Source organism: Syngnathoides biaculeatus, chromosome 13, assembly GCF_019802595.1.
Source record: "Syngnathoides biaculeatus isolate LvHL_M chromosome 13, ASM1980259v1, whole genome shotgun sequence".
Taxonomy (NCBI): Eukaryota; Metazoa; Chordata; class Actinopteri; order Syngnathiformes; family Syngnathidae; genus Syngnathoides; species Syngnathoides biaculeatus.
The window spans coordinates 170,645-192,152 of NC_084652.1; the positions used below are offsets into that span (position 1 = coordinate 170,645).

At 45.5% G+C, this 21,508-nt stretch overlaps 1 protein-coding gene across 5 annotated transcripts in view; it reads right to left on the reverse strand.

Annotated features, from left to right (window-relative positions):
- Positions 1-21,508, reverse strand: part of LOC133511404 (adhesion G protein-coupled receptor L2-like) — a 153,265-nt gene that overhangs the window by 98,300 nt on the left and 33,457 nt on the right. For all 5 annotated transcript variants that reach the window (XM_061840288.1, XM_061840287.1, XM_061840289.1 and 2 more), the window contains exon 2: positions 19,288-19,503. In XM_061840288.1, the coding sequence (XP_061696272.1) occupies positions 19,288-19,363 (76 nt within the window). In that variant the 5' untranslated portion in view covers positions 19,364-19,503. The remainder of the gene's footprint in view (positions 1-19,287; positions 19,504-21,508) is intronic.

Sequence of the window (21,508 nt, forward strand, 5' to 3'; positions counted from 1 at the left end):
GAGTTTAACACTAGCGTCGCACGCTAACGCTAGCGAATTTTTAAACCACTTTCTCCAAAGGAAAAGATGGAACTCCTGACATTTTCTTTGACACTGGAGACATATTTGTCCAGAAAAGATCCGGATTGAGGAAACCTCAAGACGTTTATCTGTGTCTGATTAGGATAAGACGGGATAAGCCTTTAGAGATCTCTTGAAAGGAAAATTACCGTAATTCTCGGCCTACAGAGCGCAGCTGGTTATAAGGAAATACTATTTGGTACATATATACGCCGTAGCTGTGTAAAAGCCACAAGTGCCCACATTGAAACACGAGATATTTCCAAAGAAAGATGGTACACAGAGAGTTTAACACTAGCGTCGCACGCTAACACTAGCGTCGCCACGCTAACACTAACACTAGTGCCACACTAATGCTAGCGCTGCACTAACAGAGCCGGTTAAAAAAAACCCAAAAAAACATACCGGTAAAAATCACTGAGACGAGGCAGTAACACGCGAAACTGGTAAAAGTCAATTCCTCGGCATTTATATTCCACCAGTCTCACTCTTACCTTTTCCGCTCGAGTGCCCCCCTCGCGCCCGTTAGAAAAAATACACAAATTAGTCGCATTGCCGCATAAACCGCAGGGTTGAAAGCGTGCGGAAAAAAGTCACGGCTTATAGGCCGGAAATGACAAAATATCAAAATTCTGGTGAACCAATTAGCAATCAGCAATCCTGCGGCCAGTTTCCAATTTAATATGTCTGATACGAGCCCGAAAATAAATCATAAAAAAAATGAAATTTATTTTTTGTATTGGATAAAAACTCATCCAATTTATCATTCCTTGATTTTCGATTTCCAATTGAAAATGGGAAGAACAAAGGATGCACAGATTCCTCAGCTGAGCCGTCTGAGCATGCTGGTGATATTTTCTTTTGTCAGATTTTTTTTCTCATCAACTTGATAGAAAAGATTTATAATTTTTTTATGGGGGGGGGGCAGTCTGTTCACTTGATGAAGGATCATGAGATTAGGATTTTTAAAATTTTTGACCTGATAGCAGCAAGTCCGGTCTTGATAAGCCATCCGCTGAGCTGTAAAAGGGCTTCAGGGATTGTGGGTGGGGGCGGGGGCGGGGATGTTTGCGGGGGGGGGGGGGGGGGGGGGGTTCGTGTTTTGCGTTTGGAAGCACTCACGATTGTTGAGGCAGAAAATAAGCGTTAAGCGGGCAAAGCAGCTGCACGAATCCGCCCTTGTTGCTTCTGTTAACGATGAGAATTTCAAACTGAACGTCCGGCACGACGGCGACGCAGACAAAAACAAAAACACGTTGAAATGTGTTTTTAATACCACGAGATGTGATGTTACTACACAGCTCCATAATGACACCCATTTTATGGTTTTGAGCACGAACTTGGGCCAGGCAATGACACCATAAATCACGATCATAAAACATTCGATTAAGCGTTAAAACACGGCTGGTGAAGTCAGAATTTGGGGATTTTTTTTTTTTTTCAGTCGCTCCAAAGTTGCACAAACGCAGGACACACTGCACAGTTTCTATCATACACTGTAATACTTGCTTCTTTTGCTCAACATATACTCATGTACTGCGTATTTTACGACTTACGTCAAGCATCTTATAGAAATAATGATCTGAAATCATGTGATTTTTCACAGTCAAGTCTTCGCACTGTTCGAGCTATATCATAATATTATTAATAATAATGATGATGCAATAATCTTGATCAAACAATCACGATATTAAATGATGATAATGTGCCACCTGAGATTGGTGGGTAATATCTTGAATATCCATCAATACACTCAAGGATGAAGCAAAGAATAATTGTTATCTTTATCTGCGACAAGAGAAAGAAATAAACTAATCAAACGCTACTTTATGATTTAAAAAAAAAGTATATGACAGTTTTTCCACTTTCTGTGTATTTTTCCGTATTCAATCAAATTGTTTCAAACAATCTGCGTATGGCCGCTGGGAGAGCTCCCGTAATTTCCGGCCAACACCCCCACGCTTTCAACCCTGCGGTTTACCCGGCGATGCGGCTAATTTGTGTAATTTTTCTAACGGCCGCGAGGGGGGCACTCGAGCGGAAAAGGTAAGAGTGAGACCGGTGGAATATATCTGCCGAGGAATTGAGTTTTACCAGTTAGCGCCGCACTAGCGTGTTACTGCCTTGTCTCAGTGATTTTTACCGTTATGTTTTTTTTTTTTAACCGGCTAGCGTTAGCGTTCGCGCGGCTACACTAGCGTTAAACTCTCTGTGTACCGTCTTTCATTGTAAATATCTCGTGTGTCATTGTAGGCAGTTGCGGCTTTTACACAGCTGCGGCGTACGTATGTACCAAATGGTATTTCCTTTACAAATGTACTGGGTGAGGCTCTGTATCGGCTTATTACCAGGTGCGCTCTGTAGGCTGAGAACGACGGTAATTTTCTTTCAAGAGATCATTAAAGGCTTATCTTATCTTAATCAGATACAGATAAACGTCTTGCGGTTTCCTCAATCCGGATCTTTTCTGGACAAATATGTCTCTAGTGTCAAAGAAAATGTCAGGAGTTCCATCCTTTCCTTTGGGGAAAGTGGTTTCAAAATACGCCCCCCCACCCCAAAAAAGCATATTTTTCTTGAAACGTGTTATTCATTATTAATTCGGTTAAGGATGTATTTGTCATTTTTGGCAGTTGAAACGGCAGACTAGCATCCAACATACAAACACCAGAATGTTTTACAATCGCGCCGAATGTCTGAGATGTCGCAAGAGGGGGGAAAAAAAAGCTCATATTCTGAAAAGTTGGTGTGTAACAGTACTGCGATGTATGCTTGTTCATAAATTCCAGAGCAGAACATTTGTTTACAGTACAGAGACACACCGATTATTAGGTAAGGGACAGGAAGTGAAACTGCTGCGCTCCAGCTACGCGGCTATTCCGTAAACAAACACCGAGCGGCTCAGCCTCTGACTTGCGATGTGCTTTTAGCATTACGTTGAACTTCACTCATTTGAAATGGCATCATATCAATGTGAATCAAAATGCGGTATGAAAACAAAAAGCAGCCGCATTTAAAAAAAAAAAAAAAAAACACAAAGCAAGAACAAATGCCATTGTTTGTGTTTTTATAGCGCAATAACTCACACTGTTTGAACCATTAATTGTCTGCATTGTAGATGACTCCGATTGAAACACTGAAGCCATTATTTGAATTTTTTTTTTAATTTTTATTTTATTGTAAGCGTTATTTTTGTTGACTTGGGAATCTTTCATTTATTGGCGAATGGACCGCATGCAGTTTGCATTTTTTTGCGCTGACTGCAACCAATATGATTCAAAGTGTGATTTGTGGTGTGTCATTACACCCACGCACAGCCGACATGGAGGATTTTTCTGGAGCCTCAGCTGCAAACGACTATACAGGGAGTCCTCGGTTTAAAGTGGTTCCAAAATACTGTACATACATGCACTACTTTGACAATATTATAAAAATATTAGTAAGCGTAGCGACATATCAGGACGCGGTCACCCGACACAAAAAGGACTCCTTGGTTAGCGTGCAAACTTAACGTTTTTTCATCTGATTGCTTTATATTTATGGTCTCGAGATGTTTTTTGCACAAATCCATCAATGCACTTTCTTTGCCGCTTATCCTCACAAGGCCCATCTGAGCTTTCAACGGGCAGGAGGCGGGGTACACCCCGAACTGGTTGCCAGCCAACCGCAAGGGCACATGGAGACAAACATCCGCATTCACAATCACACCTACGGGCAATTTAGAGTGTCCAATTCATGTTGCATGTTTTGTGGGATGTGGGAGGAAACCGGAGTGCCCGGAGAAAGCCCACGCAGGCACAGGGAGAACATGCTAAATCCACACAGGGAGGTTGAACCCGCGACCTCAGAACTGCGAGGCCAATGCGTTCCAGCTGAACCACCGTGTATGCATAAATATTTATCGTAAATCTGACTTTAATACTGTATTAGTGTAGTTTATGTACAGACCACGGCGGTTTTTGGCTTGCATACAAATTCAGGTTTACGTTCAGGAGTGGAACTCATAAAACTGAGTAACGCCTGTGAGGAATTATTGTACTCTATAATCAAAGTTGTTGATTGGGTGGATGATCCCTGAACCTTTCGGAGGAACGCGTTGTTGACCAAGTTGACCAACCAAGCTGATCAATGTCGATTACTTTTTTACTCATTTGTGCTTGGATTTCTTTGGATCTTGGCATTATTGTTGCAGGTTTTTGGAGATGTTCTGGCCGGCGAGCTTCTACTTAAGTGATTTCTTGGGCGACAAACAGGTCTGGAGGTCAGCAGGCTATGATGTGGCCAGTCAAAATGAAGTCATCTTTCCAAATAATGTACAGCAAAAGTTACCGTAATTTCCGGCCTACAGAGCGCACCTGCTTATAAGCCTCACCCAGTACATTTGTGAAGGAAATACCATTTTGGTACATACATAAGCCGCACCTGTGTAAAAGCCGCGAGTGCCCAAATTGAAATATGAGATATTTACAAAAAACAGACAGTACACAGAAAGGGTTTTCAAACTTACCTTAGCTTAGCTTAACATAGCAATAACACGGTAGCACAAACAAACGGGTAAAAAACAAAACAAAACAAAAAAAAAAGCCACGGTAGCTACACAGTAGCACAGCACTAACAGGGCCAGTTAAAAAAAAAACATGCCTAAATCACTGAGACACGGCTGTGCTAATGCTAGCAGGGCCGGGTAAAAAAAATAAAAAATAAACACCGGTAAAAGTCACTGAGACACAGCAGTAACACGCCAGCGCAGCGCTAACAGGGCCGTAACAGAGCCGGACCGGTAAAAGTTACTTCCTCGGTACATATATTCCACCGGCCTGACTTTTATCTTTGCCGCTTGCGCCCGTTAGTAAAAAAAAAAATGCACAAATTATAACCGCATCACCGCATTAGCCGCAGGGTTGAAAACGAAAACGAAAAGTCGGGGATTATAGGCCGGAAAATTACGGTAATTATTTAATAATATATAATAATTTAGGAATAATTTTTTGCATGAGGTGCAGTTACTTTCTCACACAGAGCCAAAAATTGCATTTCATCTTTATTTTTATGTCTGATCTTTGCATTTGATTTGAATTTGACTCTGTCGCTTGTTCCCCACAAACGTAATTAAAATAAAGAATAATAAATGCTAAAAAGATCATGTGATGTAACCCGGGCAATTTTATTGGCTGTAACATCGCCGTCGTCGCGCCGGCAGTCACTCGCGATTTCAATTTCGAATTGCAGCCAAAGTAGTTACAGATGCTTTGGCGGCACGTGAAAATTAGTCGCAGAACCCCGCGCCACAAAATTTTTCGGCGGGAGTCCGGCCGCCTCGCTCAGCTTTCGGCGGGCGCGATTAAATTTTCGAGACGGGATCTGACGGGCCTCGGCGGCGCCGTCCGTTCAAACGTGATATGAGCTGCGGAGAACGCGCGACGCCGTCGTCGTCTGCGGAGAAAACAAAGAGACAAATAACTGTCACCGAGGCTAAGCAGCTGAAAGGGAAACGACGCTCGCTAGATGAAAAGCGCACATGCTCGGAGGCGAGCGCCGTTCTGACAGAATTAGTTCATCGCTCGCTCGACATCCCTGTCTTTTTTTTCTTTTCTTTTTTTAGGGTGGGGAGTTGACGAAACGCACCGAAAGAGGTGACTTCATGCAAACTCCCCCGAATGAGGCGTGGATATACTCTTCCAGGCTTCATCTCCCCTCGACTCCCTTTCAAGCTTTATTTTTCCTTTGCCCCGCCACTTAAAGCCCAGCTGGATTTTCCGCTCAAGGTGCCTTCCCTCAGGGCAGAGGAAGGAGAAATAAAAAATAAGAGGGGAACGAGGGAAGGCGGGGGTGACCGAGTTTGCCTTAATCGCACGCTCGTGTCTCCTCGCTTTACCCGGCGGAGCGCCGATCGCCCGGGAAGGCCTCCCGCTCGCCGGGGTGTCGGCGCGCGTCGCAAATTGGACGCAGATCGAGAGCGGCGGAAGGGGGTGGGGTGGGGTGGGGGGCAAAGGGGAACAGCAACAACACGTGTATTACATATTCGCCGAGCGGCTTCTCGTTCACCGCTTCATAAGTCACGGTTGAAATGTACGCTGTGATTTTTCACAGCTCGTCCTGCTTTTTTTTTTTTTTTTGGGGGGGGGGGTGGGGGGGGTGTCTCCGGACTAAACCAAGTGTCATTGACCTGTTAAGCGTACTGTATGTCCATCCCTGCCTACACTACAACGCTCTGGCTGACCTTTTGAGATCATTCCATCTTCCAATTAGGTTATGTTTTCATAAATATTGGTGAACAGTACATTTACCAATTATTTTGTCGAATTTGACCCCCCCCCCACACACACACACCCACGCCTACCTTCTGATTTAGGCGAGGGGTCACCAACGCAGTACCCGCGGGCGAATGGTAGCCCGCGAGGACCATAAAAGGCGCCCGAGCCGCGAGGTATGTTTGAAAAATACCGTAGGCCACAAATTGATACTCTCATTTGTGCTTTAAATTGTGAATCTGACTTGCTTACGTGAATTAAAATTTTCAAACACCTGTAATGTCATTTACTCCAATAAATGAAAGCAAAAACGTTTTATGTACGTGTACTGAACCGTGTCTGAAATTTGACGCAAACAGATCACGTAGCCCTTCATACGATCGGTGCTCACGAAGTAGCCCGCGGCCTCAAAAAGGTTGCCGAGCCCTGATTTAGGCATACAAATGTTTTATTATCGCATGTCCATAGAGCTGGCGCACCGACGTCATCAAACCACGTGACTGGCCGGAAGTGTCGGTCTAGCAAAGCATTCTTCAAGGCTAAATCGGTTGGAGATGACGTGAAAAGACGTCTGATAGCACAGAGTTTTGTCTGATACCATTAAACATTTAGAAGGTGATAACAAACGAAGGAACGTGGAAAAATGACTGCCAAAGTTGATGTTTTCGCGATAAGAAATTGGACTGTTAACTCGCTTCCGCTTGTCTTGGACAACTGGATCTACACATGTATCTAGTGAGTAAATCGTCGAGATTTACACGGAAGAGTTTGAAAGCGTAGAAAAGTCTGGACACGTACAAATACTTCGTTACTGGATCTGTTCTCAATGAAGAATAAATCCCACATAGCGATGGAGTCACTCAGATTTTTTTCAATACGAATACCAATATTTAAATAAATGACCCCTGGTTTTACACAAACTATGATTGGAAGACAGCGACAGTCGGCTGCTCCTTACACGAAGCGTGTTGCGGCTACATATTAAACTTTGGTAAACTTCTCCGTGACAGACGTTTTTTTTTTTTTTTTTTTTTAAATATGCATTGTTCTCAAATGTGTCCAATGCGTATTTAAAAAAATAAAATAAACCGCTGGGAAAGGCTTCAGGCCCCGTACACAGAAGCGCGTTGAGGCCACAGGTTGAACTTTGGCAAACCTCTGTGTGACCGACGGTTTATTTTCTTTTACAAAATACGAATTGGACTCATTTGTCAATACATATTAAAAAAAACAAAAACATCTGTCACGGAGAGGTTTACCGAAGATTAACGTGCGGCCGCAACAACGCTTCGTGTACGTTGGAGACAACTCCCTGTCTTTTTCTATTTAACGCATTGTTCTCAAATGGGCCAACTTGGCGTTATAAATACTTCTTGGGAATTTGAGATTGAGAAGAAAAATTCCTATTTGAAAGGAAGTGATTGCTACACACTCGTGTGCATTTGGTTGGGGACCATCCATCACGCTTAATTATCGAAATCCATCCATTTTTTCCCATCTTTTCGGCTGGTATTCCATAGAATGATCTCTTTGAATATCTGGCTAACAACCAACAGCACAACAAGTCTCGGGCATTGTGTATATTTGCTCCGATTCAATGTCCCCCGCACTGTCGAGCAGCTCTTTTCGACCTTCAATATGGCGCCGTGAAAATGGTGACGTCACGTGCACGAGCTGTATAGCAGATTATCCAGCATTCTCGGATTTCTCACAATTGTTGATTTATTGTTTACGATTTGGCCTTCCGAAGTAACACTTTCCCGCCAAACTGCCCGTTTTATACACACAAATATAAATTTACTACGAGTGCCCCCACTTACGAACTCGGCAAGCCAGGGCCCCCACGCTGCACTAAATAACAGACATCAAACGTGTACACCGCAGAAAAACAGCAGCAGCCTACAGCAAAAAATACAGGAATTGGACTCGGTGTGCCAAAATCTTTGGAGGGGATTGGATTGCGCGGTGGAAAAGGAGGCCATAATGGTGAAAAGGGCGTAAGCGTTAATCATACATTTCAGGCATACGTAGGAGGAAAGCATATCTATGAAGATGTGGCCTTGGAGTTGGTCTCCGCTCTGCTTATCGAGTTGCCTCAGAGGTGTGGAAGAAATCATTCTCGCAGGCCGACAATTTAACCAATGAGGTCCCGTCTGGCCAGATTATCTCAATCATAACAACTGGAATTAAAGCTGTAAAATGACACTCGTAGACCCACGACAAATCGTGAAAATGATCATTTCCCTTTGGCAGCCATCGAACCTCATGGACCTTTCCGATTGCTCCCCTTAGCTACACTTGCCATGTCCCACAAGCTTCCAAAATGGCGAGTGAATCAGAATAACGACTGGTTCCAGCCTAAATGATCCCGTTCAAATTTTATGCATAGATCATTTGGACTTTTTCAAGCAACCTCCTTGTGCGTGTACACCAGGGTCAAATGTATTTTTTGCCATTTTTGCAGCAGGACTCCTAAAATACAAACATTCCACGTGCTTTCGAAAACATTTCCTAGATGTTTGAGGCACCAAAAAAAAAGACATTTTTCATTCCGTCAAAGAATTCCGAGAGGTTCCTCCCTTTGCCAGACGCTCCGGCCCTAAACATAAAAAACACGCCGGCTTATCTAACGGTGTGTTCCATTTCACTCGGTCTTCTTCTTCGCCAGGTGTGGAGAATATGCCGACGCATTCCTCACCCCCCGGCGCCCACTTTGACTGACTTGAGCACGATGACCTTGCCCCGTTTCCCTTCCGCCAGCATTCCGCTCAATAGGGGAAGAAACGGCAGCGTTTGATAAGGAGATACGCGGTCTGGGGGTGCGGAGGGAGGGGGGGGGGGTAGGGGGATCTTAACTTGATGACGGACAGTTTCCTGCCCCTCGACCTGGATGAAGCCATTGTGCCTCCCGGCGCGCTCAATGGGGATAGACGCTACACGAGAGGGTCAATAGCGATAGCGCGAGGGGAAACAAAACCGCTCTTTGTGCTCCGCTATTTCTTCTTTGCGCCATACTTATTCAATTTCCTGCACTCCGGGAGAGAGCTTCCTTATCTGAGACTGTTTAGACCGGCAAAACGGCTGGTGGCCTTTTGTTTGCAGGTGACCTGCCCCTAAGGTGACATTTAATTCCTGGGCAAAAAAAAAAAAAAAAAAAAAAAAAAGTGCGGCCATGCTCGAAGGCACAGGCTCGCCCTACCAGAGAAGATTACTAATACAGTGCATGCAACAGTGCTGCATTCATTGCTGATGGGGCTGAGCGACGAGATGCTACAAGGGGAGCGAGACAGACCGAGAGAGAACCAAACATCATTAAATTCAGATCATAAAGTAACGCCCAGTTGGAAGAAGGCAGCGCAAAGAAAGCAGACGCAAATGCATCTTCGTCTTGATGTTATGTTTGCAGCGTTTCCTCCTCATCCGCAGGTGAAGTTCTTTACAAAGGAAAAACTGCTGGGAGGCTACAAAATAGGAACGTGATGCAAAGCTTCTTGACGGCTTCATGTGTTTCGTTCTGTTTTTGAGGAAAAATTCAACAGCCGAGCTGAAAAAAATGGGGGGGGGGGGGCCCTCTTGTAGCAATTCCTGTTGCTGGGCAGAATTCAGGGGGCGCGGTGGGTGAGATGGTAAAGCATTGGCCTCACAGTTCTGAGGTCCCGGGTTCAATCCCGGACCCGCCTGTGTGGAATTTGCATGTTCTCCCCGTATCTGCGTGGGTTTTCTCCGGGCACTCCGGTTTCCTCCCACAAACCAAAAACACGCAACATTAATTGGACACTCTAAATTGCCCCAAGGTGTGATTTTGAGTGCGGCTGTTTGTCTCTATGTGCCCTGCGATTGTCTGGCAACCAGTTCAGGGTGTACCCCGCCTCCTGCCCGTTGACAGCTGGGATGGGTTCCAGCACTCCCCGCGACCCTCGTGAGGATAAGTGGCAATGAAAATGGATGGATGGATTATAAAGTCCAGGGAACGGAAGCAGGAAGTCAGTCAGGTCATCCATATTGCTTTTAAGGTTAGATCTGTGACAATGGTTGCCTTTATTTTGCACATTGATCTAGAATAACAAATCATACTGTATCATATTTTCTGCGAATGCGAAGATACTCCCGGCGCACAAACGCGGACAAGCATTAGCGAGGCAAAATGGCAGACGGGGACGGGCGTTGGTCTTCGGTCGAGACCTTCTCAACCCGAGGACTCCCTGTACGCGTTCAGTCCTGACACTCGAGAAGCTGTTCACGTACTTCAGTAGGTGCTGCCGTTCGGGTTAGCAGCCCCGCGGTTGACATTTGTGTCACAGCGTGTCAACAATAGCGCTTCTGATCTGAGATAGTCCCACTTTGGATTCCCGTTTATTTACTTGAGGGAGGCGCTTATTCGAGAACATCCGGCGGTCCCGAAATTACATCTGCAACGCGTCTCCATTTGCATGTTAAGCTTGTTTTTGTCATCCCTTTCTGTATTAAATAAACCTAAATCCAGCAGTCTCTTACTCTTTTATTTTTATTAGCCCCCCACCCCACCCCCCACAATATGTTTGCCTGTGCTACAAATACAAAAAACTAAATCTCATATTGTAGTAGCTGATATTATTCGAATCCCTACTTCCTTCCTGGCTGAATGCATCATCCTGTTATGACAACTGAACCCTACGGCGACTTACGCGAAGAAAATACGAAAATTCTGAAGTAAACTACTTTTGGGTTTGTAAGCCGGACTCATCTATTATTTGAATTAGGCTGCCCGGGGAGGAAAAAACCAGCGCAGGCGGTTTTTAAGCGAGGAAAAAGATTGAAGTAGGCATCTGCTTCGGTGTTTGCACAACTTGTTACTGGGCGGGCGAGGTGAGATTAAGAAGAGAAGAAAATGGAATCAAACTGTCAGAAAATGCAGTTTCCACCCTGACAGATGAAGACCTCAAGACAGGAAAATCGGGTAAACATAATAAAAGCGGAGATCCGGGGCAAAGAGGCTTGATTTTTACATTCTAGATTGAAATATGATTGCTGTTTGCGCCTCATTGAACGCAAACAAATCACCGTCGTAACCGTCGGGCGACCCCCATCGCGGACGGCGCCGTATTTCAACGCTGACGGCGGAGATTCGCGCTTCTCCGCCTCATTTCAATCCGCCGTCCGTGTTTTGATTCCAAACTTTCCATCTCGCTCGGCTATTATTAAAATGGTTTCTTCTGATCGCTGCCTGTTGGCTGGCGGGCTGACAGAAGCGTACGGGTAAATAAAGGAGGGTACAAATACAATCATTAAACGTCTCAACATGGCGCTAAATCTGTACGGTGAACTCCTCGCGCCTCACGACTTGAAAAACGTCCAGTCGCGTGATGTATCGCGGCGCACAGATTGACCGCTCATCTGTGACTCTCCCACGGTTTGGCCGATAATTCATGAGCGGCGGCGACGCTCAATATGAATTATAAAATGGCAAGCCAAGCATATCAATGGGCGACAGACTGGCTGTGGATGGCCCCGGGCCAGAGAGGACTTAGCGCACAATAGTGCCCCCCCCCCCCCCCCGCCCCCCCCCGTCCCCACCCATCGAGTGGGAGGCTCAGGACTGGAAATACCAGTGAGACACAAGGGAAGGTCTTCAATCAGCACAATGCGTGACACTGCTTGAGTCACAAAATAATAATCATCATTTAAAAAAAAAAAAGCGTTGTTAACCTTTGCCACCTTTTTTTTCGGGTGGGGAGGGGGGCGGGGTAGAAACACCAGCAAGATGGCATGCAAGCCAGAAAGGAATCGTGTATCAGCTGTGGGAGGCAAAGAGGACAGGAAAAGCAAAACATCTCTTGCTTGTGTCATGAAAAAAAATACAGAAAATAAACAATACAGTGGTACATTACATTTGTGGCCAAAATTATTCGTTTGATAAGTTACCAGCAGTCATTTTTTTTTGCCAGCCAAAATTTGAGGTTTATGTGACATTCAAGTTATTGTCTTGTAAAAATACGAATAAACATCCATCCATTTTGCCGCTTATCCTCACCAGGGTCATGGGGAGTGCTGGAGCCTATCCCAGCTGTCGATGGGTCCACCCTGAACTGGTTGCCAGCCAATCGCAGGGCACATAGAGACAAACAGGCGCACTCACAATCACACCTAGGGGCAATTTAGGGCGTCCAATTAATTTTGCAGGTTTTTGGGATATGGGAGGAAATTGGGGTACCCGGAGGAAACCCACGCAGGCGGGGCCGGGATGGAACCCGGGTCCTCAGAACTGTGAGGCCAACCCTTTACCAGCTGTTCCACCGTGCCGCCCATGAATAAATATTAAAATTGACATTCTCTCATTTGGAAGTTGGTGTCTAGAAAAACATTCCCAAAAATCTGGAGACGGGAGCAGCAAAAGACTGGGAAAGTTGAGGAATGCTCGCAAAGCACCCGTTTGGAGTTGCTCATTTCAAATTGCGCTTTGGGAGTCATGGATGTCATATTCTGTTTTTATTTTCATTTCGTACGAGAAGAGTCACTGATGGTGTAGTGGTACACACCCCTGCCTTCGGTGCGGGCAGCGCGGGATCGATTCCCGTTCACTATCTATTGTCTATATGTGCCCTGCGACTGACTGAGGACCAGTTCAAGGTCTCTTCCTCCTTTCGCCCGAAGCTCGCTGGGATAGGCTCCAGTTTTCCCGCGACCCTCGTGAGGATAACCGGCTTGGATAATGACATGACGTACAATGTCCCAACTTCATTGTAATTTCGGTTGATTAAATGGAATCACTGGTCTTCAATCCTCCTTTCTGCAGTTTTTCCAGAACAGTGGTTGGGTCAGGCTTGAATAACATAGCATAAAAAATGTAAAATATCAATTAACCCTTCAGACAAATCATATTATATCAAAAATGTACGGGCCAGTATCGGTTCTGACGGCGCCGCCACAGCTTGGCCCATGACCACCCAAAAAAAGCTTAATGTCAGAGCTGCAACACAAGGAAAAGCTCGCTTTGAGTATCGCAGCGACAAACAACATCAAAAAGGTTGCAGGCGACCGACATCCCGCATTTAGATTATTACAAGATTCCCTTTGACCCAGTTGTCGTCCCGCCTCTGCTACAGCTCTGACAGCAACACTCGGAAAAACCGCGTTCTGACAGCCAGTGTGCAAAAAGGTCCCAATTTGAATGCGACGCCCCTCGAAAAAGTTCTCTGCAAACTGGTTTTGTATATTCACGAAATTATGTCAGAATAATTAGCGATAAAGTCATCAAAACGAGAAAATCTAGCGGACATTTGACATGAGCGTATCATTTTAAAAAAAAGTTGCCTCGCTCGAGGTCGGACTCGGCGATCAAACGGCGGCCGCCGCTTGCACATATACGGACGTCATCCTTGCGCCGTCACATTTATTACAGCCACGAGAGTCTATTAAATGTTAAGTATGGGTACTTTTGCGCTTACGACTTTAGAAGGACCGAGACTTTATGGAGACGTCTGTTTAAATTCCTGACTTGGACGCTCATTATTTCTATTCAATGCCCGCCACATCCTTGCGTCATTACATAAAGGCGCGCACCGAACCGCCGCTCCAAAGTAGGCCACGCAGGTATCGGGTCTGTTTGGGTCTGCAGATGAAAGAAACCAGACAGGAGTGCACGACGGCGGCCGCGAGTGCGCCGGTGCATGCCCATTGTGAGCCAATGAAAGCCGAAATCGGAGACTTACGAGTAAAGAAAGGGCAGATTTAGCGAGGGATTACTTCCTGTGGTCTTAGTCAACATTCTTGGTCGGCTCCGGTGTTTAAATAGCAAGCCGGTTTTGATTGTTGTGTCACGGCAGCGGAATAAAGAGCAAATGTTTGTTGAGACACTGTACTAGCACGGGCATGAGTGCCCCCCCCCCCCACCTTAAAAAAAAAAAAAAAAAAGTGTTTTTTTTCCCAGTGCAACTATTCTATATAAATGGAACTGACGTGGAATGCGGGGACCACCCGGCAATTTTCCACTTGAGTTAGTGTCAGAACTTGAAGCCACTAAAAAAGGGGTTGGTTACACACGTGACGGTAATCGGGCTGAAATTGAGCAGTTTTCCTCTCTTGCACGCAAAGTCGGCTATGAATCAATTTTTGTGTTTCGAAGAGATTATCACCCGGTTGTGTTGGGGTGCGTTCAGAAGGAATTTCCCCCTCCCCAAAGTACTTTGAAAACAGTCGTGAATGTTTGACACAGTGAAGAAAAGAAGTATTTGAACACCCTGTTTTATCGCAAGTTCTCCCAGTTAGAAATCACGGAGGGGTCTGAAATTTTCATCGTGGGTGCATGTCCGCCGTGAGAGAGATCATCTAAAACGAAAAATCCAGAAATCATAATGTATGATTTTTTTAACGATTTATGTGTATCAGCTAGAATTCTGACCCTCAAAGACCTGTTAGCCCGCCTCTAAAAGTCCACCTCCACTTCACGTACTATCCTGAATCAGATGCACGTGTGTGAGGTCGCTAGCTGCATAAAGCCACCTGTCCACCTCAAACTTGTAACGTGGCCAAGACCAAAGGGCTGCCCAAAGACACCAGAGACAAAATTGTACAACTCCACACAGCTGGAAAGGGCTACGGAGAAATTGCCAAGCACTGCTGGAGCAATCATTAGAAAATGGAAGAAGCTAAACATGGCGGTCGATCGCAATCGGAGTGGAGCCCTGTGCAAGATATCACTTCGTGGGGTCTCAATGATCCTTACAAAGGTGAGGAATCAGCCCAGGACTACACGACAGGACTTGGTCAATGACCTGAAAAGAGCTGGGAGCACCGTTTCCAAGGCCACTGTTGGTAATACACTAAGACGTCATGGTTTGAAATCACGCATGACAGGGACGGTTCCCCTGCTTAAACCAGCACATGTCGAGGCCCGTCTTAAGTTAGCCAATGACCATTTGGATGATACAGAGGAGTTTTGAAAGTTTGATCTAGAGAAGATCTGAGTGGAGGAGTGGGCTAAAATCCCTCCTGCAGTGTGTGCAAACCTGGTGAACAACGACAGGAAACGTTTGACCTCTGTAATTGCAAATAAAGGCTACTGTACCAAATATTAACTTTGGTTTTCTCAGGTGTTCAAATACTTATTTGCGGCTGTATCACACAAATAAATCATTCAAAAATCATACATATTATTGTATTTTGTAATATTGTGATTTCTGGATTTTTCTCTTGAGATTACCACAGTGGACATGCACCTACCATGATTTCTAAGTGAGAGAACTTGCAATATAGCACAGTGTTCAAATACTTATTTTCTTCACTATATGTTCTATATTTACCTTTGCAAATCCTTATGTGTCTGGTAAAAATCCGAGTTGGGCCAAGCCAAGCCACAGACTCCGTGACTGCCAGTTTAGGGGTGACCTAATGCTCGTTGGTTGAGTATTTTAGATAAGTCTTCCAAGTCTTTCACCGCAAGAAAAATCAAAAAATGAAAAGTCCAAGAGATTCCAAAAGAAACCGAGTTACTACACAAGAAAACAGTTAGCCATTTTTTTTTTTTTTTTTAATTTTATTTTTTTTACTCGACCAGTCTTTGGAATGCCCTGTGGCACTGTGGTGCCTGGCTCAGACTGACGCGGACCTCAGTCGGAGTACTACGACAGATATGATCGCAGTATGCGTGTGGCGTACACGCATTACAAGAACAATAAGCGCCTACACGTTGCTTTGTTTCTCACCGTTTGAAAAATCGCCACGTGTAACCCACTTAAACTGGGATTTTCAGTGCGTAAGCTAGGAGGTATTCAAATCCTGTGAGTTTTCGGGTTTCTCGTGTAGTACCGGGCGATTAAAAGAGGACAAAGGAGAATCGCAGGAAGCCAGAACCGGAATGTTTAAGCCCTAAGACGTGCTGCTCACGCCACTTTTGTCTTGAACGAAATAGTAATTATCAGAATGTGCCAACGCACAGTTGCCAGGCGCGAAAGCGCTTTCGACACGGCCGTGAAGCAAGTGTGAAAGAGACTTGACTTGCCAGGACGACACTTGTGTGCAGGTGTTTTCAAACCGTGTCAGGAGAAGGGTGAGAAGCTGACGCTCATTTATGCCGCTCAATCGCTGTCCGTGCAAAACGGGTTCGATCGGGGTTAGCAAGCTAAAGCTAACGAAAGAGCGTGCGCAACGGTGAGCTCCGACCGGCCTGCGGCCTCCTGCTCGTCGAGGAGAGTCATGCCGGTGATGTGTGTGAGCTTTGTTTTGGTGAAAAGCTGATTATCGTCTTTGCTTTCAAGGGCCGGGAGGTCATTAGCAAACACTGAAGCGGCTCCACGTGGGAATCCTCAGGGTATGACCAGATGGAGGTGAGTGGAAAGCAGATAGATTCTGATACTGTTTCCAAATCCAAACACACATTCTCTTTCAAAGAACGGTTAATACGCATTCTTTGGAGCTTCAGACGTAACCCAAAACCTGATACATTTGCATCCCAAAACCCGATTTCGTCCTTCGAAGCGTTTCTCCAGGTCTACTCGACTCAACCTCGAAGCCCAAAAACCGAGGTTGACTTCAAGAGCCGCCTCGGTATTTCCAAGATCAACCCAAGACTGCTCGGATCGCGGCAGTTTTATCATCGCATCCAGAGACAAATCTATTGGAGAACAAAAAAATGAATCCCCAAAAAAGAGACACCATATAACCCGCAATCAATGCTCAGCGCACGAGTTTTTGATTTTCGCTTACTTTGTTGCCAGTACAATGGGAACAAAGAGGTTGGGGGGGGGGGGGGTAACGATCGTCGTCAAACAGCCCGAGCGGGACCGTCGGTGGTTTTGACGGGCATGTAGCAGACGGGAGCGTTTTATGACAATCCTTGTAATCGCAGCCAAACGCCGCCATCAAAAGCGAAGCGAGCAAGCAAGCAGAAACCGAGGCCTTGGTTGTCGGCGGGGACAATTAAAAACGCGGAGGCGTTTCCTTTCGGGCGCTCTGGCGCCAAATCAGCAAGCCCCGGCTTTGGACGGTGACAGGTAAACACGTTGCGTGGAATTTCATTGAGCGTCGCTAAAGCGAGTGATTCCTACGGGGGGGTTCAGATTTTCAAAGAAAAATGACAATCTCTTAGGAAGATGATAAAGGGGACTTCATGTGAACCTCGAGGGTGCGAACAGCATCCATCATTAAAACTGTCAAAGGCTTTCAGTAAATACTTTCAAGGGGGGGCATATTATAGAAATGGTCATTTTTAATTGCTTGCCTCCTTCTGCTTGAGTGCCAAATAGTAAATGTGGGGGTGCAGGGTGTTTGTGTCGCTGCTGTATCCGCTGCATGAGCCACATGCACAGATCTGCTAAAGTAATCGATGCGGGGAGTCCTCCATTTATCACAGTCCTTTGCTTAGAAAGCAGTAGTAACGTCATAATTACCGTAATTTCCGGCCTATAAGCCGCGACTTTTTTCCACACGCGTTCAACCCTGCGGCTTGTGCGGTCACGCGGCTAATTTGCGCATATTTCTAACTGCCGCAAGGGGGCACTCGAGCGGAAAAGGTAATAGTGAGACTGGAGGAAAATATGTGCCGAGGAAGTGACTTTTACCGGATGTTTTTCTTCTTTTTTTTGACTGGCCTTGTTGGAGTTGCCCTAGCGTTAGCGCTGTGCTAGCGTGTTTCTGCTGTGTTACTGCCGTGTCTCAGTGATTTTTACTGGTATCTTTTTTTTTTTTTTTTAAACCAGCCCTATTAGCGCAGCGCTAGCGTTTGCGCCGCGCTAGTGTTAGTGCTGCGCTAGTGTTAGCATCGTGCTGCTGCTGTGTTACTACTGCGTCTCAGTGATTTAAATGTCTTTTTTTTTTAAACCAACCCTGTTAGCACCGTGCTAGCATTTGCGCCGCGCTAGTGTTAGCATCGTGCTGCTGCTGTGTTACTGCTGCGTCTCGGTGATTTAAGTATGTCTTTTTTTAACACCAGCCCTGTTAGGGCCGTGCCAGCGTTAGCGCCGCGCCAGCGTTAGCATCACGCTAGTGTGTTCTTGCCGCGTCTCAGTGATTTTAGTACAACCGAGTTACTACTGTGTAGCTGCCACGGCTGTTTTTTTTTTTTTTTTTAAACCAGCCCTGTTCATGCTAATCTGTTAAGATAAGCTAAGGTATTAGAACTTTGAAAACCCTTTCTGTGTACTGTCTGTTTTTTGTAAATATCTCGTGTTTCAATTTGGGCACTCGCGGCTTTTACACAGGTGCGGCTTATGTATGTACCAAAATGGTATTTCCTTTACAAATGTACTGGGTGAGGCTTATAATCAGGTGCGCTCTGTAGGCCGGAAATTACGGTACAGTTAATATTTGGATTAAAAAAAAAAAACACTTCTATGCTAACGATGTAAAACAACAACAAAAGTAAGCATGGGACTAATTTATTGTGCCTTCTTGTGCAGTATTAATGCATATATCGCTACACCCATGATCAAAATATAAGATTGCAGACAGGCCTGATCTCAGTCAGAACCTTCTATCTTGTCGTAAACCGAGAACCCCCTGCGGATTAAGTCAGCTGCTTGGTGACAAACTGCCACCTACACGTGCTAAATACAATGAAATATATGAAGGACGCTTTTAAGAGCGCTCAGAACCCGGAAGCTACGCCCCGGTAGCCATGGTAACAAAAGACTCACAATAGAGGGGGACAAGGTTAGCGGTGGCTAATTGCATGCGACAATAAAATCGCCGCAAAACTGTTTAACAAGGCTAAAGGACAAAAGTGCAATTTGTGCTGTAAGTATTGAATATGTCTCCTTTAATGAGTTAAGAACAACGCGTTTGACAAACATTTTTTTTTCCATATCCAGGGCGGAAAGCACTGAAGTAGAACTCAAACGCAACCTTGTTTCTGAACAACTCTTCAGGCCCTTTTGTTTTTTTGTGCAAGTGCTGCAAATCAGCCGAACAAATTCAAGGCATTCCATTGGCTGAATAATAAAGCGCCCCTTAAAAGTTTGGGTGCAGAATCTCATTACCGCGACACAACTCCGTTGGAACTTACCTTGCGAAAAGTGGCAACAGCAGAGAAGGAGCAAGAAGCAGGAAAACGCCGGACGGCTCCACGGGGAAGCGGCCATTGTACCCGTTGGTTTAGGCCAGCCGTCCAAGGAAATATGTTTTGTTTTTTTTTTTTCTTTTTTCGGAGATGAGATCAGGAAGCTGGAGCAAAGTCAACGATGGATGATTCTCTGCAAAGCATCACCAGTCACCTTTGCATCTGCAGAAATAAGACACACACAAAAAAAAAAAAAAAAAATCGCCTTCAAATTGGGAAATGATGTCATAATTATTCTACCAGCCGCGGATTTACGGCAACGCGTGCAGTGTCGTGTTGCGTTGGGCTTCGCTGTAATGTGCAGGCCTTGTCCACATTAATGGCGGCACACTAATCTGGATTTAACATTTGCTACTTAATGGTATTACATCCGCTCAGCTGTCGGGCGCGCAGTGCTTTTAGCGATCTTCAAAGTTGGGATTTATTAGTTTTTAGGTATGCAGACTCATCCGAGCAATACTATATACACCAATGGACCACCACTCTTGGGTATTGATACCCTGGATATACAGTAGATAGATTAAAATGGCCACTGCCATGAAATGCATGATTTTTAGTATGTTATTAATGAAAAAAACAGCAGCCGGTATGGACCCATGCGTTTTTTCACCCCAAAACATAATTTGGACGTGTGTGGCTTTTTGTAACTCCCGCCTCGAAAATCCTCTCAAGGGATTTGTTTTGGAGAAGAAGCAGGAAGTGATATAACTGACTTGTTTGTTTCTACTAGTTTTACCTGCGGGAAGGTAGCTCTTTGTTCCGTTGTGTTAGCCAAAATCCCGGCTTGTTGTATTGCTGGATATTGTTCGAACACTCGAGAGGATAGATTCCTTCTTCATACTTTTCAAAAAGACCCGGTTCGTTGTGAAAAATGGATTGCACGGGTGCAAAGGACGAGAACTTCGTGGGTTCCAAATGATAGGTAGTCGTGGCGGAGGAACGTAACAAAAGATCCGCGTCTGTAAGTCAGAGGCGCTAAATGCATCGATGTGCCCGTCGGCCGAGCTTCCGTGTCCCATAGTAGGTGGGCGGACGAGCCGGGCTGGCTCATAAATACTGTCTGGGAGTCTGTTGTTTGTTAGAAGTGATCCGCATATCATCTAAATATGGCTCGAAACGATAGGGTAATATTGCCCCGGTCACGTCACTTGATTGCGTCGGCGGATGGCTTCAGCCGGACTCATACATACTGCCTGGGAATCTGTTGTTAGTTAGAAGTAATCGGGCGGGGAGGTGGTTTGGCCGTGATCCCCATATCATCTAAAGACGACTCGAAACGATGGGGTAATATCCCCCCGGTCACGTCACTCAATTGTGTCGGTGGACGGCTTCGCCCGGGCTGGCTCATACATACTGTCTGGGAGTCTGTTGTTAGTTAAAAGTGATCAGACGGGGAGGTAGTTTGGCCGCATGTGGTTTGGCCGTGATCCGCATATCATCTAAATATGGTTCGAAACGATATGGTAATACTGCCCCGGACACTTCAGTCAAAGAAGAGCTTCCGTGTCAGAAGGGGCGTCCCCCACAGTAGAGGCCACAGCGTGTTTACAACGGCGAATGTTCGCGGTGATGTCACGAGCAGTAGATGCAGCCAGCATGGCGACCACTTGGATGTCGAATGACACATCCGCAACTTTGCTGGATGACGCGCTCTCTGCTCACATTTATTTTTTCGTATAGACATTGAAGTGAATAATGTTACATGTATTTTTCATTACAATATCGATTTTAGAATGTTTATAGGCATGACGCTTGGGCGTTAATGTTCACTGTGCTGTTCGGCTTGTACCATTTGCACAAAGACTGAGAAATGAAATTGAACAGAAAATGTTAAAAAAAAAATGTAACCCCTTTTCACACCTGCAAGGCCCCAAGCATTAAGACAACGCAAACGGCGTTCTTGGCACTTATTTGACACTCGCTAACGTGTCACTAATGAATCCTTCGTTCTCCGACTCGTCCCCTGTTCCGACTTTTCCATTCGTCTCCTCGCAGAGAGGGTAAAATATGGGGGGGGGGGGGGGGGGGGGACACGGCCGTCGCTCCGGTAACGCAGACGCGACTGCATTGTGAGCTTACTTTTATTTTTTGTCTTCTTTCTTATGAAGGGTGGTGTGGGGGGTGGGGGGTGGGGGGTACCAGCGCTTTGTCTGCAGAAACAGTTAAA